The 26,922-nt window shown below is 38.5% G+C and overlaps 1 protein-coding gene across 1 annotated transcript in view; it reads right to left on the bottom strand.

Moving 5' to 3' along the window:
• The window catches only part of STK17B (serine/threonine kinase 17b), a 40,352-nt gene extending 15,200 nt beyond the window's left edge, over nt 1-25,152 (bottom strand). Inside the window, exons 1-3 of the mRNA XM_007494545.3 lie at nt 24,821-25,152; nt 9,856-9,999; nt 5,014-5,226 (exon numbers count right to left, since the gene is read on the bottom strand). Coding sequence (XP_007494607.1) covers nt 5,014-5,226; nt 9,856-9,977 — 335 coding nt within the window. The 5' untranslated portion in view covers nt 9,978-9,999; nt 24,821-25,152. The remainder of the gene's footprint in view (nt 1-5,013; nt 5,227-9,855; nt 10,000-24,820) is intronic.
• Nucleotides 25,153-26,922: the final 1,770 nt, after the last annotated feature.

Below are 26,922 nucleotides of genomic sequence, written 5' to 3' on the forward strand. Positions count from 1 at the left end.
TAGCATAATGATACCACCCTTTACAATTACATTTGCAAAACAGCATAATTACTTTTAAAAGACAAGGGAGTATATGTGTATTTTATAAAGACTACCAGAAAAAAAGTAAAAATAGGAAGATTCTAGCACCTAAAAGTTAAAACAAATGTAGCTACCACAATGACTAGACTTTTCACTACAAAGCAACCAAATGTTTTTCTTAAAAAAAAACAAAAAACATTAATAATCAAAAGAAAATTGTAGTTTGTTCAAAATATTCTAAAAACCCTTAATTAGAGGAAATAAATGAAAAATGAAATCACTTTTATTAATAAGGGTGGTCAGGATGAGATAGCTTTTTGAATTGAAATCCTTTCTTTGAATTTCTTTTAGGACCTAAGAAGGCAGTTGAGTCTATATAATTAAAGAGCTAGAGGGAAAATGTCACCGAATCTATTGCCCTGTGTCTAAATTCCAACATGATAAAATGGCAATTTTCTTGGGGTGCTTAAATGTTGCACTAATTTTCTCATTATACATTGTAAGAAAATAGGCATGACCCAAAGCCTGGCATGGATTCTAGGCAAAACAATCCCTTACTCACTTCTGAATGTTTTTCAGGAACATCACAATTCTAACAAAATTCAATGACAGTGTAGGTGTCAATGAGACTTGATTTAAGAGTAATTTCCAAACTCAGAATTATAGTTTTTAGTGAGGATTTTGGTCCACAAGTAGTATTTCTTAAAATCTTGTTACCAGATGGTGAATAAATATTTTATCCCCATTTTGCGACTACAGAGAAAGTGCTACAAAGGGCCATTAAGTATTCAGCTAGGGAGACAATGACCAGGTGCTCTATATTCATATCATATGACTTTTGAAAAGTAGAGCAGCTAAAAATAAGTCTTTTCTCATGATCTAGTGCTTTATGCTCTAGATCACATTGACTTGTTATATTAATAGTCTAAGGTCATTTTACTTTTTTCACCTGAAAATGCTGACAAAGAGGTACTACGGTTTGGAAAAGTGATTTAAAAGTAAAAGCAGCAGTTCAGGAAAAGGACATACAGATAAAAAGCCAAGGATTAAGTTGAAAATTTCTTTTCATTTGACAGGTTGTGTTACTAAGAAATAGTATAATCCCTTTTAAGTTCATAATGCATTCAGTAGGCCTCACAAAATAAAGGATTTATAGGGTCATCAGTTTAGAATTGGATGAAACTTTAGACATTTCTAGCCTGATTTCATCATTGTATAGATGGGGCCCCTGAGGTTCAAGGGTTTTTGTGGGAGGAGGCAATTTTTAAAAAAATGTTATTTTAAAAAGAAATTCCTTTTGAGCTCTTAAAAGCCATGTCAACAAAACATGAGCAGGCCCTACTGGGCCTGAAATGCACCAGGTGCGAGTCTCAGAATCCACCTATGTTACTTAAGAAAGCAGTTTAATTTAGTTAAGTCAGAAAAAGTCAGTCAGAAAATAACCCATTTTTTGTCTGCAGCAACTCATGGAATCATCAATTCAGACATGAAGATATTGTGCTTTGCAAGGTGGGCAGAGTTCTCATACTAATGTTATAGAGCTTTAAAAATATTTAACGATTTAATGTAACTAGCAATTTGCTGGACCCTCACCAAAGCAAGGCGATTATTTTTAACACCTTCCTAATCAAATCCCTGTGCTACTCACCAAGTGGCTTTTCCAAGCTGTTCATGCAGCCTATGGTTTCTCCTCTTCCTACTCCTAGACTTAAATATTTCACTGAAAAAATTGAGGCTCTTTGGCTTCAGCTCTCTTTTCTCCTCTCCTCCTCCTCTTCCTCCTCCTTTACCCACCTCCCAGGAAGAGATGGCCTTTCTCCCAATCAAGGTAAATTCTGTGTGAACTCTTGATCCCATTCCATCTTCAGTCTTTCACTGGCTTTGTTGCTACTGCCTATAAAACACATTCATATGCATTCTATCCTTGGAAAAATCCTCACTCGATCTGACCATCCTTGCTAGCATTAACACAATTCTCCTGCCTTGCATGGCCCAATTCCCTGAGAGAGATGTCTGCAATTGGTACTTCTCCTTCTTCCCCCTCACTCTCTTCTAAAATCCCTTCGGTCTGGCTTCCAGTCAAATCATTCCATTGAAACTTCCTTCTCCAAAGTTACCGATGATTTCTTGCTTGCCAAAACTAATGCTTTTTCTCAATCCTCATTATTTATCTTTATTGATCATCCTCTTCTTGAGACTACACTCTCCTGGTTCTCCTCCTCCCTGAATAGTCAGTCCTTCTTGGTTTCCTAGTCTTGAGACTGGCTTATTATTCAGATTTTGTCCACAGATCAAGATCTGCCCTGGAACCTCTGTTCTTTATCTATACAATTTCACTTGGTGATCTCATTAACTCCCCTGGATTCAATTATCACCTCTATACCCAGATGATCCTCAGAGCTGTTTATTCAACCCTAATCTCTCTTCCCTGGCTGCCAGGTGGCACAGCCGGTGTTGGGCCTGAAGTCTGGAAGACCTAAGTTTCCATTTGGCTGCAGATACTTACTAACTGTGTGATCCTGGGCAAGTCATTTCACCCTGTCTACCTCAGTTTCCTCATCTGTAAAATAAGCTAGAGAAGGAAGTGGAAAACTACTCCAGCATTTTTGGCAAGAAAACCCCAAAAGGGGTTACTAAGAGTCAGACATGAGTAAAAAAATAACTGAATCACAAAACAACAATCTCTCTCCTGATCTCCAGACTTATACATCTTCAACTGCCTATTAGATGTATGAGAATGAATGTTCCATAGAAATTTTAAACTCAACATGTCTAAAATTGAATTATCTTTCCTCCCCTGATCCTCTTCTCTTTCTAAATTCCCTGACCATCAAGGGCACCGCCATCCTCTCAGTCATCCAGACTAGCAATTTCAGTGTCCTTCCAGATTCCTGATTCCCATTCAACCACCCAAGTCTGGCTGATTCTGCCTGCACCTCTCTTTGTAGATATCCTCCATGATATCTCTAACTACATCTCCCTCTGTCCTCTGACAGGGCCACCACCCCGGTGCAGGTCTTCCCTTCCTCATGCTCAGATAGTGCACTAGCCTGCTGGCCAATTTCCTTGCCTCAATTCTCATTTCTGCTCCAGTATGTCCTCCACCTAGCCACAGACTTGCTCTTCCTGAAAGCTGGGGAACTCTTGCCACATCATCCCCCTAGTCAATAAACGCCAGTGTTTTGGCCTTCTTGCTTTCTTGAGCATGATGCTCCATCGCCTTATTTCTATATATCCACTCTCCTTCATTGGATATTTCCTTGTTAATAAATAAAATCAAATGCCCAGTCATTTTATAGTGCACTACAGTTAAAATGTTGAAAGAAGAAAAAGTATTGGCTTTTTGTATAACTTAACTAGATGTGTTTTATGGAGCTATAAGAACTAAATTCGTATTTTAAGGGTCATTTCAAGATTAAATTAAAAGAATGTAGAAGTCATTATCTGAAAAAAAACCTTAATAAAATCTTGGCAGATGTCATCGGAAGGGATATACATTTTCTTTTTTAATTAATGAGGACTGGATGTTTTTAGGGTAGGCAGATATCAGACGGTATATGCTGCATATATTACTTTGTATATAAGTATACTAACAGCTTATTTTTAGTTTCAATTTTAAAATGAAATAAAGTCATCTTACAAACCCAACAATTATGCTCTGCTGGCATGGCTTTCAAGAAATCATTAAGAACTACATTAGATATAATGTTTTATTCTTTATACAAAGCATGTTGTTGTTAACATATTGCAATTCTAGTTATATGTAAATTTTGAGGGGAACTCTCTTCAAATCATGCTTCAGCCTGAGTTATAATTTATGGGATTTCAAAGCTATTGTTCTTGTATTGAGTTACTGCAGGTCACTGAAAAATTTCTCTAATTTGTATTATTATTTCTTCTTTATCCCAACCCATAGAAAGATATCTGCATAGAACACTAGATGAAATTTATAATTAAGGTAACATCTACTCAAGATTTTTTTTTTGTGGGGGAAGTAGAAAAAAGAGAAAATAAATGCTTGCTAATTGAAAAAAAATCTATTAAAAAAGGAGAACAACTTGATCACTTCTAAAACACATATTTCACAAAGATTTCTTCCCACATCCCTCAAATTTAATTATAATAGCTGATATGGATAAAGTACTTTAAAGTTTACACTGGACTTTTCTAGTAACCTTATAAGATACATTGTCTAATTATTATTATCATCAAATTGGGCCATAGGGAAGTTAAGGGACTTTTTCATGGTCATCCAACTAGAAGACATAAGAACTGGGATTTGAAGCCAAATTTCTCATTTCGAAGTCTAGTGCTCTTTCCACTATGCCAGCTTACTGCCAACTTAACAACACGGAGGGTTTTTTGACAGTTTTAGTTAGTTCTTATCATTGAGATATGTAGCTAAAATTGATTTTCCTAAGGTAATAGCTAGTGGGTCAATAGTAGGTCTGGAAAAGGAATTTTTTTAATAAATTGAACATGGCTGATATTTTCAATGGTTAGTGGGGCCCAATTAAAAAAAAAGAACTATCTTTAGCCTACATAAAGAATTTAGACTCTGATTCTGGTTCAAAGATGGTTCTAATGAACTGTTTCAAATACAAAATTAAATGTGAGTGGCTTAAGCAAATATAACTAGGTAATATAAAGAAAAGAAAGTAAAAGTTTCTAAAGACAATTTTGTATTTCTCAAACTTAAAAAAAGATTAGATTAAAGCAGGAAAGAGGCAGAAATTTTAGTTGGTAGTCATGTGATTGGGTATTTTCTTTTTAATGTAAAAAAAAATTCCTTAATGCAGTAAAGAACTGAAGACAAAATAGTTAATAGTCCTTAAGATGGTACAGAAATTAGCAACTAATTTAAATTGTTCTGAAAATATTTATTTTGTTTCTTTACTTCTGATGTATCAAAAATAAAACAAAACAAAAAACCCTGCTGATCAGTTACTACTTTAAAACAAATGCCAAAGAATTGATAAAATGTATACTTACTATTCCAACACCAAAATGATTTCATTTGAAGTTTCATAGACTTCATGGAGATTAATCACTCGGGAACTAGATGCTGTTAATTCTAACACGGCAATTTCATGTAGGATCTCTGATCGACAATCTTGGCCTCTTCTTCTCTTCTTTAGAAATTTAGCCGCATATTCTTGGTCAGTGGATTTTGAAATACATTGTCTGACCACAGCAAATTTTCCTCTGAAAAAGAGAAGTCAATAATATTTTTTAAACATTTCCATTCTATCAAGGGATACAAAGATAAAAGAGTCCAGAGAGAGAATAATTCCTCTAAAACCATCAAAGCTTTCAAATATCTATCACTTAGATATTTGCCATATCCTGATTTCCAAACTAAGACTACATCTTAAACAGTTACATAAACAGTGTGCTCACTTCATCAAACCTATTCTGATAAAGTGGGTGATAATAATTATATACTTGCTTAAGAGAATGAGACAACTCATTGTCTTAAGAGTAAGAGTTGTTCTTTAGAATTCTAATAGATACATGTAAATTATGATTCTAAAGAATAAAACTGATGAAGCAAATTAAGGCTGAAAAAAATTGATGAGTGATTATAACTGGTGAACCTGTGTGAGAAGAGAAATTAAAAAATTACTCCATCTGATTGATTTTTAAGGTTTAAAGTTGGGTCAAGATGTATTATTTCTCCTTAATACTCTTATTGAGTACACATGTAATAGATGAAATTGACCAAAACAAACAAGCAAACAAAAATCAGCCCCATAGCAAGGAGGCACAGATATTTTAAAGCACTGCTTTACAGCTCTTTGAATTTTCCCAAGTATTAGTATTTATAAAATTAAATATTAATAAAATTTATTGGCCACACATAAAATTATTTGTATTCATAACTAAGGAAATAAATCTTCTGTGGCATTTTTAATTTAAAGATTTTAAATACTTTATAAACACAAAAAATGTTTATATTTATTTTATATCAACTCACTAAAATGTAAAAAATTTATTTCTAAAAACACACACAGCACATACACAAAATAGTCTCATTCTCACTTTTTTAGTTCTAATCACTAGAAAACAATTCCTTCTAATAATGTAATTCCTTTAAAAAGTGTGATTTATTAATCTTAATAAACCTTACTTTGGTGAAAAGCAAAAACTTTAAAGCAAAAGTTACAACTAAAAGGTTTTTTTTTTTTTTAAGAAATAATCTAGAAAATAGGAAAACGTCCCCTCCCTTAAGGTCTCCATGGTCAAATGGAGGAAAAGAATTAGCAATCAATATATACAAATAAGTTTTGTGCAGGATGAATAGGAAATAATTAACTAGAATTAAGAGATTTGGGAAAAGCTTCCTGTAGAAGATGAGATTTTGTTTGAAACTTAAAAGAACAAAGGGGGAAATCAAGGTGACATAAAAATGGAAGATATCTATTTATGCAAGGTACCTGGATATTGGGTAATTAGGATCACTAACCAAAAATAAGGCCTTCCTCCAAATCTTTCAGATTTTAATTTGCAGATGTTTATAGTTGCATTTTAACTTGTAGATGTTTACAGTTACATTTTATGAGATATTTTTTAAAGGCAGTATGGAGAAGTAGTTAGAAAGCCTGACTTGGGATTACAAAGGCAAGTCCAGTCTCTGACAAAAAGGGCTATTTGACCCTGGACAAGTCACTTAAACCCTCGCTGCATCAGGCAATTCTCCAAGACTATAAACTGCCAAAGCTGCATCAGCACAAAGAGTTTTCTTACTGGGAGTGCCCCATACCATGAAATCACAGGACCGGTCTTATCCCTATTTTATAAATCAGACGTCTGGCACCAAAGCTAAAATTTTCATTTGTATGCTATTAAATCAGGTTATTTAAATTGCTTTTGTCAAATGCCAGGTAATCTATAGCCAGGTAATGAATTTTCCTTCAATTCTGAATTGCTAGTGACATTTTAAAAGTGTAAATGGCACCCTGCTCCTCAAAGAAATTATTCCATATTTAATTGCAAAATGGAAGAATAAGGAAAATGAGTTATGCATCTTAACTTGGCATTTGAAAGCCAAGTTTCTTAATAATTCTCAATTCAAGAACTCAGCAGTTAAAGTACTTTGTAGCTATTCTATTGCATTCTAGAATACATAACAAAATTTGAAAGACAAAAAAAAGAACCCACAAAGGAAGTTGACATTTATTTCTGAATCTGCCTCACCCTTCCAACCACAAGAAGTTCTATGAAAACTTGCTTCAGTTTAAAAAAAAAAAAACTTAAGAAACTTTACCCAACATATTCTAAAAAACAGGAACCCAAGTTTCTTGAGAATAGTCAAAACTTCACTAGTGACTTCTGTATGTTTTCCTTCTGTTTACTTAAAAGTTATGAGTTTTTTTTCTGAAATACTTTATGGGAATCAAAAACAGCTGAATGGAAAGCTTTATCATGCATCACCCATTAAATCTGTGCCTGTCTGCATTCTAATATGCAAAACTACAAACTGCAACAAGATCCTAATTTCTATTTCCCAGGCCCATGAGCCAATTGAAATTCATGAACATATTCAAAGAATATTTTTTAAGTTCATGAAAGGAGAAGTGCCAGCAGTTTCAATTCAATTCATCAGTGTTAAAAAAAAAAATCCAATATTCACTTAATGATTTATTAACCCATCCCAGCTAAATGCTACAGTTTTGTTTCTTTTTCTGGAGGGGTGAGTGAGTTATTACAATGGAGAGTTTAATCACTTTCCATCTCTTTACTAAACCGGTGCCTCACATATATAAGCATATTTACACTACACATCAGGGGCAACTAGATGGCAAAGTGGATAGTCAGGAAGAATCTTCTTCCTAAATTCAAATTTGGCCTCAAACACTTAGCTGTGTGACCCTGGGCAAATCACTAAACCCTTCTACCTTGGTTTCCTCACTTGTAAAATGAGTTGGTGAAGGAAATGGCAAACCATTTTCTTCGTCAAGAAAACCCCAAATGAGATCACAGAGTCAGACCCGACTGAACAACCACAAACTATATATTTCATTTAAGTCAATGATTTTTCAATTTTAATTTGATGCCTCATTTGTAAAAAATTAAATAAAACAAAGCCCCATTTTAATTAATGATTTTGTTTTTATTATCAAAGATTATCATATCAATTATCAAATCAAAAAAATTATCCAAGATTAAGTGCTCTTAATCTCTCAAACTATTACTTGACAAAATATTCTAAAGTCCCTAATTCTTCCCCCATGCCCTTGATACCAACCCCTTATTCCAACAATCACCCTCCACTTCTTTCCCCTATATCTTCCATTTCTACAGATCTCCCCAGTGCTGAAAAACAAAACTGTCCCTTAAACCTTCAAACCACTGGAGAACAATGTATACGGTAGCTGAAATATTATACACTGATCAACTGTGAAGGCCTAACCATTGGCAGCAAAGCAAGTCTACAAGCTAATCACAAGGGACTCATGCAGAACTATTGGAATCTGGGTGCAGATCAAAGCATGCCATCTTCCACTGTATTTCCTTCAAGAGATTGTGATTGTATGTGTGACATGTGTCCTCTCTCATGACATGAGCAATATAGAAATATGTATTCCATGAAAGTATGAATGTGACCTATATCAGACTATTCGCTGCCTCGTGGAGGGTGGGAGGGAGAAAATCTGAATTTTAAAATGTCAAAAAACATTTGTCAAAAGTGTTTCTATGTGTAACTAAAAAAATAAAAACATTTTAAGAAGGAATAATAATAATAAAAAAACCAACTTCTACCCCATTCATGTCAGCAAGGCCATTTAGGGCACATCAATGCCAAGGCTATACTTAATCCAGTGTAGAAGTTTCCTCACTCCACTGAAACTGCTCTCTGATAAAATCACGAATCTCATCTCCAAATCTAAAGGCCTTTCCTTAATCTGAGGATTTTCCTTCTACTGTATCTCCTTAGCACTGGCCACTAACTCCCCTCTGCTTTATATTATCTCCTCTCCTGTTCCCCGATTTATTGTCCCTAGCTTCCTTCCTATCATCAGCCTCTTTCATAGTCAGAGATCATCCCCACACTACATTGCAGTCTTCTTTCCATGATGCTTCTCCTTTATCCTATAGTTTACAAAAGGACCCCCCAAACCACCACACAATACAAAAAGGTAAGTCAATATTTGTTAACATATTTAGGAAAAGTAAAATAGAAGAAAGGACATCATTGTTTCTGTTCCTTTTCTCAACTAAATAAAATGATGTTATATTTCCAGGGCTATCAGGTAAACAATCTTTCTTAAATACACTTATCTTGCACATTCTTATTACTAAAAGATGTACAGTTTTGCCCTGGGATCTATAACTTAGTTCCTTCCAGAGGCACTATTTTAGGATCCTAATACAGGCAGACAAATAGTTAAGGCCACGTTCTTAATCCTTAAAAATATTCTTGATAGTATGCCAGAAAAACAAATTCAGTAATTTACCACTACAGTCGATGTCCATAAGTGTTCTACAAGGAGTTCCTTTGAAAAAGGGAAAAAAAAGGGGCAGCTGGACAGCTCTCAGTAGATTGAGAGCCAGGCCCAGAGATGGGAGGTCCTGGGTTCAAATCTGACCTCAGATACTTCCCAGCTGTGTGACCCTGAGCAAGTCACTTAACTCCCATTGCCTAGCCCTTGCCACTCTTCCGCCTTGGAACCAATACACAGTATTGATTCTAAGACAGAAGGTAAGGGTTTAAAAAAAAAAAGAAAAGGGGCAAAAATGTTAAAGCATAACTATAAAAATAATAGCAAAAAATTAATCATTTAATTTGACTTAATGATACTAATCTCTCATTCCCATTAGCAGTTTCCTTACCTTCCTAGTTCTTTAGATGTAAGCATGTAAAAATTGTTAAAGTTTTCTGTCTTTATTGGAGTTTGGATAGATGTTGACAGCATGCCTGAGAGGCTCCGGCAATCAAATCTTCTTCTGGACATGTTGAGTATAAGAATATTCTTTCTGTTAAAAAAAATACAATATATGATGCTATTTCACAAAGACAGGATAAGTGTAACATCGTATAATTACAAATATAGTTGGTTGGTTGGTTGTTGTGCTTTTGCATTCAAAGAGAACCAGAATGATAGTATTGGCGATGCCCTTAAACTCACAGGTAAGTTAGACTGAAGAGAGGCAGAGCTGCACAATGTTGCCTCTTTTCTAGAGTCACCGAAGTCCAGTGGTGAGACAAAGGTCAAGACAACGAGTGATTCAGTGGATGAGCTGGACTTCCTCAACGTCTAGCCAAGGTCCAAGGGCAGCACCTGCTTCAGCTGCCTTCACGGCCACCTTTGTGACCACCAGAACAAATGATTCTCGTCCCTCCATCCTCCGAGCGATGTCTTCACATGCCCCGGCTAGATACCTGCCTAACTCACTGACGGGTTTGAGGCCTTTCAGTTCCCCTCAATGTGGCTTAGTGCGTCTGCTGAGACGACTACTGGAGCGTGGCGGCTGTTCTTACTATGGCTTGTTGGAGCCGCAGTTCCAAATATAGCTATAAGATATAACGAGCAACAAGAAAAAAAGGTGGGTGCAGTATAAGTTTTAACACCTTTGCAGCCCAAGATTTTTTTTTTTTAATATTCAAGTCATTCATCCATTCTGAGTTTATCTTGGTGTAGGGTGTGAGATGTTGATCCAAACCTAATCTCTCCCACACTGTCTTCCAATTTTCCCAGCAGTTTTTATCAAATAGGGGGTTTTGGTCCCCAAAACTGGGATCTTTGGGCTTATCATAGACTGTCTCGCTGAGGTCATTTACCCCGAGACTATTCCACTGATCCTCCTTTCTGTAGCCCAAGATTTTTTAAAAGTGTCTGTGAGGGGGCAGTTGGATAGCTCAGTGGATTGAGAGCCAGGCCTAGAAATGGGAGGTCCTGGGTTCAAATCTGACTTCAGATACTTTCTAGCTGGGCAAGTCACTGAACCCCCATTGCCTAACCCTTACCACTCTTCTGCTTTGGAATCAATACACAGTATTGACTCCAAGACAGAAAAAAAAAAAGTGCCTGTGAACTGAATGAGTTAATTCATTTGCAGAATGTAGTTAAATAAAATTCTTTAAAGTCCTTTATGCCCTTAAAAATCTTTCTACTTATCACTTATCCCAAGCCTCTTATTTTACATATGAGGAAACTGAAGTATAGTGAATTGTACAAGGTCTCACAAGCAGTAATTGAGCTGATATTTGAACCCAGATCTTACTGAATCCAGACCCAGCACTTTCTCCGACACCAATAAAGTTTCCTCTTTCAACTCAGAATAATGCTTCAATTGTGCTCCAACTTATACAAAATCACATTCCGCTTCATGCTTCAGCCCGAAGAGACGGAAGTAAAAGTTAAATGGTGTGAGGTCATTTTTGTGGGCATACAACTATGCACTGAATGTGTTGCATTTGCTTGTGGATCCTGCTCCTTTTGAACTATGGAATTAACTCGGTGAGGAAATGTGGGAATATACTTGATTCTCTGCTCTACTTCTTTCTATCTAACCTCTTCTTTCTGCTCTTAGTGCAGGCCTTTCGCCTTTCACCTAAATTATACCAGCAGAATCTTAATAGGTCTCCCTGCCTCCAACTTTTTCTCGCTCCTTTCCATCCTACTTGGCTGCTAAAGTGATTTTCCCTGACCTGGGATCTGAGGGTGCCACTCTTCGACTCACTAAATTCCAATGGATCTCTGTAGCCTACAGGCTGAAAAACACACGTGCCTCCATTTGTCTTTGGAGGATCTTTACAACATGGTTCTGACTCATCTTTCCAGACTCATCGATATTCATGACTCCTCCTCAACGTCTGGTCTATAAAAATTGGCCTTTGCTCCATGCCTCACATGGCCTTCCATTTCCCCTCTCAGCATCGCTGAACGGTGTCGTCCTGCATCTTGCACTGCTCTGTCCTCACTTTCCCCCATGGAAACCCCACACTTCAAGATGTGCGGAAAGTCTTCAACATCTCCTCTTCTCAACTAGCATGTATATAGTTGGCATAAACTTATTCTTTATATACTTATATATGGGCATGTCTGCCCTTACAGAAAGTGAGCTCCTTCAGAGCAACAACTATTTAGCTTTTGGTCTTTGTATTCCCAGTCCTTATAAGGCACAATGCCTGACATACAGTAGGTGTTTAATAAATGCTTGTTGCCTAATTGATTATATCATGGAACTTAGTACAATACGTGTTTATTAAATTCACAATTAAAGAAGATTTTCAAAAGCCATCACAACTCTTTGGATTCCTCTGCTTCTTTTAGAAGATTCTTCTAAATATAACTGGATTGGGGGCAGCCGAGTGGCTCAGTGGATTGAGAACCAGACCTAGAGACAGAGGTCCTGAGTTCAAATCTCACCTCAGACACTTCCTAGCTGTGTGACTCCATTGCCTAGCCCTTACCACTCTTCTGCCTTGGAGCCACTACACAGGATTGATTACAAGATGGAAAGTGAGGGTTTTTACAAAACAAACAAATAAATATAACTGGATTGTCTAATTGTAGTATGATGAGAAATTATCTGACGATCGCTATGTCACACATGTACATGTGAAAGGTGTTCATTCAGATCTATCTGTAGCAGAATCCTATATCCATTCCCACTGAGAACAGTAACAACCCTGGCTACAACACACAATGAGCCAGAGGAAAAAGACACAGAACAGGCCCCAGCTGGGGGGGATTTCCTAGACCCTCTGAATGCCAGGGGAGAAATGACACACCCATTCCTTCAGAGCAGGAAGGCCTGCACCTGATTCTCCATCTGCAAACAAGCAAATCTGCCTGGAGGTCAGGACTGTGGTCAGTCTATTACCTACAGATGGCAGTCACGGTCCTTTCTTCTCTTGGAGTATTGAAGCCACATACTAATGCCATATGCTAGTCACGGTGTTCCAATATGCTGTAACTTATGCTGATCCAATACAATTTTTGTTATTTTTGACAGCCATTTTGCTAAAGCGATTGTATTCTTATAGGACTTTGAAGGTCAACAGGTCCAACCTTTTATTTTACCCCTTATTTCCTATTTAATTTTCCTCGGTTTCCTTAGGAAACTGAAGCCCAGAGAGGCAAAGTGGCTTTCTCATCAAGGTCATACGGTAGAAAATGAGAAGGCGGAGATTTGAACCTAGGTACTTGAATTCTGTGTTTTTTTTTAAATTTCCATTATTTTTTTTTATTACATCATGCTGCCTCTCATAGCCTCAGGCAAAGCAAGAAGCATCAGATGTCTAGTCTGGCCAACAACAGTGCTGAAAATTTTAATTTGGGACTCTCCCTTCTTTCTAATGTCTAGCTAAGTGTGTCATCATGAGTCTTTTAAAATTTTTATTTTATTTTATTATCAAGTCCTCATTCTCTCCCTCTTCTCCACTGGGAAAGAAAAACAAAATATTCCAAACACATATAGTCAAGCAAAACAAATTCTTACAATGGTAATGTCCAAAAAAAAATATGACTTAATGTGTACATCACCTCTCTGTCAGGAGGGGGACAGCATGTTTCATCATGAGTCCTCTGGATGGTGGGGTTGATACTTGGGCTGATCAAAGTTCCTGTCTTTCAAAATTGTTCTTTATAGAACTTTGATACAAAATGATGTTACTGCATTACCAGCTCTCCTAATTCTGCTTCTCTTGCATCAATTCAAACAAAGGAAAGATCTTTTTTTTCTTAACAGTAATAACACAAAGAACTAATGCTGGAGAATCACAACTGAGGCCACCCACACTTCCTTATTGGGGCTACCCATATGCAGTAGGAGGGTAGGCCTGGGCCTCCTTTTAAGACAGGATGTCAGCTAAAGTTTTTCTTGCTTTAGGCATATAAGTCACTTGGAAAGGAAAAACTTTTAAAACAATAATAGCCACTGGACAATTTTCTAGATAAGATCTGGACCCATGTGGAGCAAATAAAGGTTTTGCGATCCAAAGCAACAGTGGCTTGGTTCCTAACTTCCTTTAAGAGCCTTGATGGCCCACATTTCCCAGGTAAGCTCAGTTAAAGTCAACAGAAGGTGCTCACCACTGGCTCTAACCCAGTGTGATGGTGAACCTATGGTATAGGTGCTAAAGATGGCATGCAGAGAGCTCTCTGTGGACACAGGACACCCCCTCTCCCCCACCCAGTTTGTTATTAGAAAGACAGAGTGACTCCAGTGGAGCTGCTCCCCTCCCCCTCTCTACACTGGCTGAGGACATTCCTCACTTCACCTGCTCCTGGCACTCCATCTCTAAAAGGTTCACCATCACTGCTCTAACCTATTATCCCTTTCTAACAAATAGCATTGTGCTGGATGTCACTCCCAAAGTCTCTAACCCTACAAAAGAGGCATCCAGCCTGAATAAAGCAAGGGTATAACCTTAAGGAACCCCTCCTCCACTAGCTCCTATCTAACACGAACCTTGTATTGCACAGCCTTTCTTAACAGTCATATAAATGAACTATCTATAAAAAGTTCTCTGAGCCTATAAAGTATTGCCTAAGTTTAATTCCTTTGGTGGAATGGTCATGTTTGGTATAGTCGGCAAAGGTCATCTGGGGCAAGTGAAAGACATACTTCTTAGGTTTTCTTCTATGAGCTGTAGAGAACCCAAACAGAGAGATGAATCTCTTTCAAACCTACATGATATCCCCCTGTCTGGGCTAAGAGAAAACTGGTACTCTATATTCCCTGAGCAGAGTCACCAAAGCCTTCTGAACCAGACAGGGCTTAACCAGATGTTCATAAGCTTTTCTTTCACCCCTCTCTGGCCCTACTGCTTTTTTTCCTCCTCCTGATTCTAATTCTAAGATGATATGATTCTTCACAAATTCAGGTGGTATAAATCTATGTTTCTTGAATTCCAGTCAAAATGTTCCTGGTCAATGAGAAAAGAAAGCACCAATAGTTGGGGAAGGTATGTCTAGGAACCAGAGAAGCTAAACTCTGAAGCTTTTCTTGAATGTATTCCCACAGTGCCTCTGTTTCCTGCTCATTTAACCCTAAATTCAGTCAGAGGGGGATGAACCAGACAAAAGCCCTATGGAACATTTACAAATACAGTACAAGGTACTGGTCAATGTATTCCTAGCTAAGGATCCCTCACAAGCCTTGGCTTTTCAGTGGGAATATCTTCTATTCTCCACTTAATAGAGGTGACCATTGCTGAAGTAGAAGCCTTTAGCTATGAGATGTTATTATGTAAAAGGAATTTTTGCTTTAAAAAATTACAATGGCCTGAACTCCCAGATACCATTTTGAATACTGTTAGATTTATCTCAGTCAAAATGATGTGTCCCATATGACTGCCTGCTTTCTACGACAGGGAGGGAGTCTCATACCATGTCAAATGTACCTGCAAGGTATCCACACTTGGTCCTCTCTGGTCCAAACTTAGGTGGAGGAAGTGGTACCATTTCTTGATCTGAATGCCCAGAACCAAGTGACACCTAGTTCATTCACCCTGAGCACTTCTATTTCTTAGTGGAGGGCTCCTCCTGCTATCCATACATGTTTTCATGGCAAGACAACTCTTCCACCTCTGCTCCTGTCCTACTTCTTGATAGACTAGACTCCCCTAATCAGAAATTCCCACCCAATTCCCCATTTTAAGAAGACATTTAATAATACCAATAAGATTCCCAGAGAACTCTGTAAATGGGACCTTTTTACTACTCTTTGGTCCAGTGGTCAGGGGCACCAAAACTGAAGCTACGTTCGTGATGAACCAGGAATCCCCATTCACTCCCAGTGCACACATTCAAGCCTCTCTTATCCCTAGCCATTTTCTTGTATTGCCGAGCTCAAGTTCATCCCTCTCTCTTGTTCAACCAACTGCTGAACTAAAATTTGAGACATTTATTCAGCCAGGTCCAAATACCAACCCTTTCATTCCTCATTTAACTCTTCCCTCAATCCAGTTTTGTGACCCCAAATAGAGCAGAGATTACTAGCAATGATTTTGGTGTCCTTTTCTTAAACATCATGATTCCAATTTGACTACTCCAATACTGCTAAAAACCTACTCACTAAATAACAATGAACTTCCTTTTTTCCATTGGGGACTCACCTAATCAAGTACAACGCTTCCTAATTTCCTCATCATAAAATTGCTTGATGTCCTGGGAAGATGCAGGCCTTGGCCTCTAATAGTCCTCCACATTGGCCAAGTAAAATCAGTGTCTACTCCAACTGCCCCTTAGAATAGGCACAGCTATGATAGCTGTTTAGGGTGGGGATGGGGCTTGAGACAGTTTTCAGCACTAGAAGAGATGCCAGATCCTGGCCAAACCTTGTTGATACTGTCTAAGCCTTCACTTCTTAAAACTCATGCAGCTATCTCCCCCACGCTTGTGAACTAAGAGGACCATATCCATCCCCTCACGGAATCACTAAAGGTGGGCCGCAAACACCTGTAGGCTGATGAAATCCTCCAAATAATTACGCTAGTCAAAATACAGCCAGAACTTGTTCTCTGAATAACTTTATGACCATAGATTCAACTGCATCAGAAGTCCAAAGAAGGGAAGATATAGATAATAGAAAGTTTCACTCTCAGTGTATACCAGACAAGACACAGACGCATCACCATCAGGGAAACTTGGTTTCCATGGTAATCCTAGTTTATTTTATGCACTTCTATTCTTCTGAGAAATCTAAAGGCTTTACAAGATAGCCAAAAGGGGTCCATGACGCACAAAAAGATTAAAAACCCTCGACTTAGTGATACTGCGTTTGCTTGTGGTCAACTTAATTCTCCAACAAAGGCAGTCATCATTCTTCTTTTACTTGATACACCTGCCCACACACCCTGCACCCTGCAATGGTGGCACGAATGCAATGCACTTGTCATCTGCCCCTGCCAACATGCTAAGAGCACTGAGAAGCCAAACTCTCACCCAGAGCCAAATGGGACCACCTCTGCAGAAGAGTGTTTTAGTGATACTGTAATCCAAGAGTACCCAGCACAGAAGGCTCCCTTTATTTGGGCTGAGTTCGTCCAGGACCATCATCCCAGGAAACAAAGGATGACTGCTTCTTAATCTGCAGCATTGGGACATGCCCCTCCCCCTGTGATGCCTCTTCTGCCAGAACATATTTGTCCAGGCGTGAAAACAAGTGCTGGGGGGAAGGAGGGGGGGAATCTTATGGTACACATTATATACAGGGTGGCAAACTCTAAGCAGAAATTCAGAACTAGCAGTGCAGTGAAAAGAACACTGAATTTGGAGTCAGAATGTAAGGGCAAATCCCAGCTTTGACATTTACTACTGGTATGATTTTAGCAAGTCCCTCTAACTTTCTCATTTATAAAATAAAGGGATACAAGAAAATCTTCAGGATCCCTTTCAGCTATGGGTGTGCTAGAGAGCTCAAACTGTCTCCAGAGAGAGCTGATAGTTAAATTTTCAGTGAGAACATTTGTCTTGGAAATCAGCATCAGGGCTTGGTTTATTGTTCCCTTGATTGTCTAGCCTTAAGAAATCAATGGAGAAAATGTTAATGATGTTAATAATAAAGATAAAGCTTAATTGCATACATTCCATTCCCCTCTCCTCAAGCTGCCTGTTAAACATTTACCAGCATGCCCCTGCCTCCAGCTCTAGAACTATGATTCTAAGTACAGTTACAGAGTCCTGTTTGGAAAATAATGTGTTCTCTTAGTTCTAGAACAAGTAGGGATATCCTTTAATACACATGTATTGTGGGCTGTTCAGGCAGGGGAGGGGAGTTGTTAATCAATAAAAGCCTAAAACATCACACCTATTTAGAGCTGGGAAAAATGTGACTAAACATGGGCTAAGTACTCAGAGACCTTCCAGATTTACCAAATTGATACAAATTCTTAGACTGCTTTGGATGCCTCCCTCATTATACTAAAGTCTGGCTGAAGTCCTTGCATGGACCTGGACAACCCCAGGACAGTAAAATAGCATCTCATTAATTGGTCAATATTTTGAAGCACTACAGTAAAGAAAAATCAATCACCAAATTTATTCTAATTTGATTGCAGTACTGTACTAGGGGCTATTAATATTGATGACACCGTGTGTTTTTATCAAGGCCTATTTGTAGAGGGGTAAGCTGTCTAGCTCCCATTCTTCCTAAGTACCGGAAGTCACAGCCCTAATGGTTATTAATAATCATTGCTCACAATCTCACAGTATCTTGACTAAATTCTAAATATAATTCTAAAATAATAATATATATAATAAATTAAATAATAATATATATAATAATAATATATTATTTATATATATTTATAATAATAAATAATAATATAATTCTAAAATAATATGATGGTCGCCGATTTAAAATATTATAGCTCAAATCAAAATGACTTTTAACAGCTTTCATTTACAAAGAGATGGAAAGAGTGAAAATAGAGAAATACAAAAAGAGGGTAGAGAAGATATCCAGCCTATCACACTAAATATTGTTCTGGTGCTCTGCTCAGCCTGGCAGGGCTTGTTAACCTTCAACCTGACCTGTGTTCCATCCACGTGGCCTCCTCCAAAAGGGAAAGGTCTCTCTGGAACTAATCTCTCCAGAAGCCAAGTAAGGAAAGCCCAAGTGGAAGCTGAGGTCCAAGTCCCAAGTCACCTACCTGAGGCAGGTCACCAGCTGAAGCTCCAAGTCCAAGATTCAAGCTGAAACCCCCAGCTGTAAGACTCTCAGGACTTTTTATAGTCACCTCCTGGCTGCCCAGTGGGTAGTGTCTGTGGGATTCACACCTCATCCTCTGAAGGTGTCAACTTTTATCATAGGATTCACAAGTTTCTGACTGATTGGGTTAACAGGGTAGAGCTCTCCAAGTAAGTGACTGTGAACTTCTTTACTTAGTATTAAGTAGAAGTTAAGTGGGGTGTTTTCAGGTTTGGGTTGACTAAATTAAAAATTGCTGATTGATAGACAAAGTTTGATTCACACTTCAGACTACTGTAACAGTCTCCTAATTGGGCTCCCTGCCTGTATCTTCCCTCTTTAATCTAGCATTCACAGAGATACTAAATTAATATTCCTTAAAAAAACCTCTGAACAAATCAACAAGCCCAATCATGTCACTGCTCTGTTCAAAAAGCTCAGGGGCTCCCTGGTACCTCAAAGACAAAAAACAAACCCCCATTTGAGATTTCAAGACTTCTGCAATCTGTTCCTAGTCTATCTTTTTAGACTTACTTCACACACTTTATTTCCTGAATACCAAATTCCATCTCCCACCTTTGTTCCTATTCAGAAGTTATTCCCATCCCCATCTCCCCTCCCTCCTTTCTACCTCAAGCCCAGAATGTGTTATCTCCTCACCTGCCTCTGTTTTTGGTCTCCATAGCTCCCTCCAGGTAGGCCCCTCCAGATCCTCAGAGGGATTTATCAGGCTTCCCATCAGTCTCCTATCCAGAAGCTGTTTTGTATTTACTTATCTGCTCCCCACTTCACATCCATCCTCACCCCAGGAAAATGGAAGCTCCTTTAGGGGAGGACTCCTTTTCAAACTCAGGACCTGAGGCACTTAACACATGCTTAATAAAAATGCTTGAATTGAACTCTCTGGATTTCTCTTGGGACAAGAAGAATGTCCAGCTAATCTGGGCAATAACATAATTTGTGGCTAAGCATTAAAAAGGCCTCGTATGGACAGCAGAAAGCAACAATCTTTTCCTCTTACTCCATGCCTTTGCTCCTGATTCTCTCATGCTCCTCTATTGCAAAAGGAAAAATGGCAGGATACAATTTCTCTATCTGAGACTTCCAGAGTGAGGACACCATGGACTGGTTCACGTCTGAACTCCTGTTTATACATTCCAAAGTCAAAGTGAGGTGGTCGGGAGCTGAAACATGCATCACTGAGGACAAGCAGCAGATTCCGGACTAGCGTTTTAAACTTCATCCCCCACCCCCAACACATGCATGTATGCAGAGAGGTCCAAGATTCCCAGGAGTTAAAATAGTATCATGTTAGTAAGGTAGTATCTGATAATGTAGGACAGTTCAACAGTAAGGACTGCTTGACAATCTTATCTGAAGACCTCCACAAAGCGCTATGTGCATAGAATGCTTACCCAAGCTAAGCCATCACTAATGAAGGCTCACCATTTGCCCAGGGAGGAAAACAGTATTATTAGCCTCCTTTTACAAGGTAAAGAAACTGAGGCAATTTGAGGTGAAGCAATTTGTCCATGTCATGCCACCACTAGTGCTTGCAGCTAAAACCCCAGACTTCTGACTCCAAAGACCAATGCTCTTTCTGCCGTATATACTAGGAGGGTTCATTCTGTTCAGGAGCTGTTCCATACTTTTATTTTGTCAGTGTCAATGTGAAGAGTACAAAAAGCTAAGAAGATCATGACCTAGACTCATCGCAGACGCATCCAGAAATGGACTTTGAATACTGCCTTTTTTTTTGTTGTTCTTAATAGAAAGAATGAGGGATCCCCTGAAAGATCTAATTTGGGTGGTGGTGGGGCAGCATAGAATGCAGAGCAGCTGGCACTTGACAAAGGGTAAGGGAGATCTTTCCAAAATCTCTGCCCAATCACACATGGGAAAGGTGATCAGAGAACACACTCATGTGGGAGGGAGGGAAGGGATAGGACAAGAGAAGGAAGGGGGTGGATTGGTGGAGATAGAGCCAATGAATGGTACTGTGCCTAGGAAGTGAGAAATGAAAAAACAAGCATAAGGGACTTCTTTCCCCCTACATTCTCAGGAAAGAAAGGTTACATCCCAATCCCTCTTGAGCGTTTTCGATCTTCTAATTTTCAAAATACCTGCACTGAGAAAAGCATAAATAGGTCTGGTTCTATTGACAAAAATAGGAGCACTCCAGTTAACTGACTCCAGCTTAACCAATTTGGTAGTTAATGGCCCTAGGGCTGAAGTCCCCAGAACCAGTCTCAGCCTTGAACTCTATGCCAAGAAAGCGAGCCACTCTGCTTTCTTCTTCCTGTACTTTCAGAACAAGAAGCAGGCACCATAATTGTCAACCAGGATGTTTTGAGGCTAAGGAATACATGAAGGCCAAGAAATACACAGTACTTTTAAAGAATCTCTATAGACAAAAAATAACTTATTAAAAACTACAAGTAGAATGCTATGAATTGAAGTCCATTAATTTCTGCATTCAAGATGATAATACTTTATTACTGTTAAGTTTGAAACAACATTGCCATATCACATTTTTATGCATGAATGAAGGGGGAGAGTGAGAGGAAGGAAGAATTGGGTAGCAATTAAATAAAAAATTCATATTACATTAAAAATGAGAAACTGTCTAGTCTGCTTATTAAATTGGTATTGTGATTGGAGAACAGCTAGGAAAAATACTTAGTCAAAGATGGAAAAAATCTTTAATATTTACCAAAGCAATATGTTAACTGAGAGGCGGAGTTGTATTATGAATTCAAGTGCTGCACCTGATAGCATACAAGTTCCTTGGGGGCAGGGACTCTTTTATCATTACCTCCATATGCTGAATGCCTAGCCTAGTATGGTGAAGTCTTCTCTCACCCCTCTTAATTCCAGTGCTAGCCCTCTTTTAATTATTTCCTACTCATCCTGTTTATAGCTTTCTCTCTCTTTGTTTACAAGTTGTCTCCCCTATTAGATGGCAAACTCCTTGAGAGCAGAACCTGTCTTTGGTCTCCTTTTATAGTCTTAGCACTTAGCATGCAGTAAGCACTTAATAAATGTTTGTTGATGGCATGTTATTTAGTTGTCTTCAGGGTTTTAGCACTTAGTATGTTTGTTGATAGACTCATGCTGTGTGATTTGGGGCAAATCATTTAACCTTTTATTAGTCCAAACAACTTTCTAAGACTACAAATGAATTACAGATTTGTATCAGTAGATGGAATTGCTACACTGGGGAAGTTAAAAAAAAAAAGCCTGACAATTTCATAGATTTGGACCATTCCTTCCCCACATTAACATTTGTTCACTTATTAACAAAGATATGTGTTTTAACTAACAGATAAAATAATTAATGTACGGATTACTCAATTATGACTGGCAAAGATCTTCTTGAGAATAACATCATTTATATTACTACCTAATAAACTAGTTAACTTATCAAGTAAAGTGTTTATTGAAAAGTCAGGCAATAGGAAAATTTCACACCAATGGCTTAAAAAGGCAGTAGCCTTTTTTCTGTCAACAATGTTGACCAATGTCATATTTCAATGCACTCATATGCTTTTTGAATGTCCTTGAATGTGAAAAGTCTTGTCATGTTAGAAGACACACATCCCACTAGGAATACATGCTAAAGTTTTAGTACATGACAGCTCAACTAAAAATTAAGTCTATGTTTTGCCACTGATTTTCTTGCTTGGACTATTTGAAGGAGCCATTTTTGGTAGAATAACTTCTATAATGTTAATATTTTAACAATTATTAATTTCATGTAACAGTGGTAAAACATTTGCTGAGCATAAATGTCTTAAGACTTTTATACCATCTGACATACTTTTAAAATGAGTCAAGTCTAGAGTTTCCTTCAAAAGTGATGCTGTCTTAACGGAACAATTTTAATTCACTATTTAGTCATCACACAAAAATAAAAGTCAGTTCTTTGTTCCCCAAAATTAATCTTTTTAAATTAAAAAAAAACAACAAACCGCAATCCTGTAATTAAGTTTCGTGCATTGTTGAGAACATTTTAGGGTTTTTTCCCCCATTACTTCTAAAAGTGTCTTCATTTTTCTAATCCTATATTTTACAAAATGGAAAAGTATCATCTGAGAGCTAAGTTGCAGTTTTTTTAAAAAGGATAAGCATGTAAAGTATGCCATAACTAAGATATTAGCAAATAAAAGATGTAATCATTTGTTTGTAAAAAGCCCATCAAATTTTGTGTACTACTTCTAACTACCAGCAACAGAGGAGAAATTAGGGAAACTGGTTATTTTCTAAGGAAAAAGGTAATTTCACATACGTGTCTTAATACTTATAAGACAAGGAGTATTATAAAACTTGCAAGAATAGATAAAACCTAAATGTTACACTTGATAGAAGACTACAGATCTGTTTAAAGATTTTTTGTCATAGCTTTAGTTGAAAAAGCAAATTTACTGATCTCAGCTTTAATAAAAGAATGCTCTTGGGATCAGAAGTTAATGACAATTTTCAGAAGGACTTTGAATGTATTTATTAAGTGCCCATTCATCTATTTTCCAGCTTTTCCAATGTTTCTTTTTAAAAAAAAAAACAAGATGTCTCAGTGAAAATATGTATTTGCGAAGACCTGGCGGTTTTAAAGAACCAACAGCAATCAAAGGATCACAGTTTTAGATCTGGACAGGGCACTTCAATGTCAGGTAGGTCCAATCCCTTCATTTTACAGATGAGGAAACAAAGCCAGCAGAGGTAAAGGTCACATGGGCAGTAGGTGGCAGAGTCTGGTTTTTAACTCACGTTCTCTGATTCCAAGGCTCTTTCCATTCTTTCAAGAAGTCTCATTACAAAGTCAAAAATATCATTTAACATTAAGTACAATCTCTACTAGATAAATAAGACTGATTATGTTATACACTCCTCCTAGTTCTGTTTGGGGATTGTTTTCTCTTTGTTATTTTTATTGAATCCCATTATACAAAGTGCTGCCTCTCTGCCACCATTTATAAAAAGAATAAAAACTAAGACTACGATTGATTGTCAACTCTCATATTTTTTTTTCTATTTTCTATATTGGGGTGGCTCAAATATGGGATCTGACTAAAATGACTGACAACAACAACAACAAAAAAAAACCTTAAGGGGATAAGTAAAAAAAAGCACATTTCTCTCTATCCTTACTTGTAAAAGTTACTTTTTTTTTAAAGGACAGTTGTAAAGAAGCTTGAAGAAAGAAAACGTAAAGATTCTAACAAGAAAAATGAGAGAAACAAACTTCATTTAAATGAGGTCTGAGAAGCAGAACTCATCAGGCAAGAGGGGAATAAAGTTTTATTTAAAAAACGGGGCTGTCCGGCTCGATTTGCATATTCACAAAGTGGAGAAAAACACTGCATCGAAAATAAACAGGAAAACCCAGACGCTACTACCATATGACAAGCAGAAGCGAGCTCCTCTGCTTATTTTTTTCTAACCTAATCTAAGAACTTCAGAAGTGGAAGGATGACACACTGAACGAAAAGTTTCTCACTTCCAACAACTCTACCCCTTCGCCCCCAGTGACCCAAGTTATGCTACTCAGCTAGACTAGAAACTCAGAGTTTGGGGAGAGAGTTAGGGGGGGTTGGGGGGGGGGGCAGAGTCTGGTGCAAGAAGCAGAAAGCAAATCGAGGAGTCCCACGAGCAAATCCCTTTTCCAGTGGTGTAAGGGAAAAAGTTTAACAACCAGTTCTGGTTTGGGGGGACGGGGAAGTGGGGAGGAGGATGTATCCAGGACACACTTTAAAATTTTCATCCACATTAACATTTTCGCCGTCACTTTCTTAAAAGTAGAAAATCAACAAAACAAATCAAGCCCTAACTTGTACTGTTTGCCCATTTCTTAGGTATAAATGCTCACATTGAAAATTTAACCAGCGTCCAAACCGATTCCCCGCCCACCCCGTTTCCTCTGCCTAAACTCTAAGGACTTGAACTTGATTCCAGGTAACTTCAGCCCGCACCACCTGTATTCAACCCTGAAGACCCTCCGGATTCTGCAAAGACGCTGCCACCCCGCCCCGCCCGGGCCGGCCAGGAAGTAGGGATGGAGGCGAAGCCCCCCAATGAGGGCCCCCCTTTTGCTCTGGGGGTGTGCTGGGGACGGGGGTCGGAAGCGAAGCGAAAGGACCCTCCTCTCCACACTCACCCGCGGCTCCGTGCACAACGCTGCCCCCTCGGCGGGGGAAATCCTCCGGTACTGGGTCAAAAAAAGGGGGCGTCGGGGGGACCTCGAATCCTCAAGCTCTGAACAAGGCCAAGACACAGGACTCGTTCCCTCCCTCCCTACCTCCCGGCGGCAGCAGCGACCTAGGCTCTGATGGCTACAGCAAGCAGCAGCAGCAAGAGCAGCAGCAACTGCAGCAACACTAAGTAGACCTTACAGTTGAGGTTTGAAAACTTGCAGTGGGGTTGTCCCACAGCCCAGCCCTGGGAACTCCGCCCCCTCCATTTCTGAGAGCCAATCAGAGTCAACTTCAGGGGCCGGAGCAGACACGTGACGATCTTGGGAGAGCCGGCTGGTGGAAACTCGGGGTGCAACTGTCCCAGGCCGGCCTGGGGTGTCTCGTGGCGGGCGGTGACTAGGGAGTCTGCAGAGATCACAGGCTGGGTGGGGGTGGGGCAAAGCTAATTACAGGCAGAGTAAAGGAGAGAGAGAAACAGAGACAGGCAGAGAGACAGAGATGCAAAGTTGTCCAGTAGTCTTTATGAACTGGAACGCGGAGGCCAGGCCCAGGGTAAACTTTGAAGTAGGTTAACAAGTTTCTCCCCTGCTGCTGGAGATGCTTAATTTCGAAGTGCCTGATGTCTGTGCGGCCGAGGTGGTGCAAAATGACAGAAGGGACTGAGGAATAGTAGGGGTCGTGTAAGAACTTTTTGCAGATGTGGAACAGGCTTCTATGCTATGTGCACAGCAATAGAAGGATGATCTGAACCTATCTCTTGGGACTGGAGAGAGAGGTGAGGGCTGTAATATGAAGATTATGTGGTAGCATGGGAGTTTGTGCAGTGAGATTTGTAGCAGCTATCTCCTTCATCAGTGCCCCCTCTTGTAAATAGGGCTGCATCAATCCTTTTAAAAAAAAGTTAAAAGGGGAGTGCAATTATAAAAATCATTGATTATTCAAGTCCCTCAATGAATGAAAATTAAAATAGGAAATAAATATGGCTTATTACTTGAAAGAGATGTTCTAAAGAATATAATCATATATATTTAATGTTCTGTTTGTTACAAGGCACAGCAATGATGAATTATAGAACACTGTTCAGAAAAGCCTTTAGCTATAGAGAAGTTGTGAAAAGATAGCTCCAGCCCTAGGAACAAGCAAGTTAGGAAGGTTAGAACAGTCATGTGGTGAACACTAACCCATAAAAAAAGGATCCCTGTAGGTCACATATTGATTTCCTTTTAAAATGTAATGTTATCTGTGTTTATTTATTTTTGTTAAATATTTCTCAATTATATTTTAATACAGTCCAGTCCCCACACCATGTGTTTGACACTTCTGGGTTTGATGGAGCACAACATTTAAGGACTGAAACAAATAGACTTTTAAAGATTTAAAGGACAATGATTGGATCTGTGGTTTTATTGATATGGGGGAAAATTCCATTATCACCTTTTAGTCTTATAGAATTGCCTGAAACACTGAGATATGACATCCAAGGTTGCAAAACCATAATGGCACCAAATGTAAGGCCTAGAACCCAGAGCATGCTGGCTTTAAGATCCTATCCATGTTAACTGCATCATGCTGCCCTCATGGCTTGTGTGTGCACGTGTGTTTTAAATCAATAATTTCCTGTCTTGTCTGAGTTTAGAATGGCTATAGAACATTGTATAAACTGTTGAATTCAACTGCATACATATTTTCATTTGTGTATATATATTATATATATATTCAAAGCTATAAAATTCCATACTCTGTAACACACAGGGATTTTTCATAAGGAAATAAAGTATGGAGGATAGAATGAATACAGGATGGAGAGTTAGAAGACATGGATTAAATCTTGGCTCTGTTATTTACCGAGTAGCTAGGTGGCACAGTGAATAGAGTGACAGGCCTAAAGTCAGGAATACTTGAGTTTAAATCTAATGTTAGGCATTTTCCAAACCCTCCACCCCAGGGGTCTGAAAGTGTCTGTCACAACTCATCAACAACATTTACTATCAGTGTAACTTTGAGCTTAAACTACCCTGAGCCTCTAGGGTTGTTTTTTGTTCCTGTCTGACTTTCCATGATTCAA

This window comes from Monodelphis domestica, chromosome 4 (genome assembly GCF_027887165.1).
Source record: "Monodelphis domestica isolate mMonDom1 chromosome 4, mMonDom1.pri, whole genome shotgun sequence".
NCBI lineage: Eukaryota > Metazoa > Chordata > Mammalia > Didelphimorphia > Didelphidae > Monodelphis > Monodelphis domestica.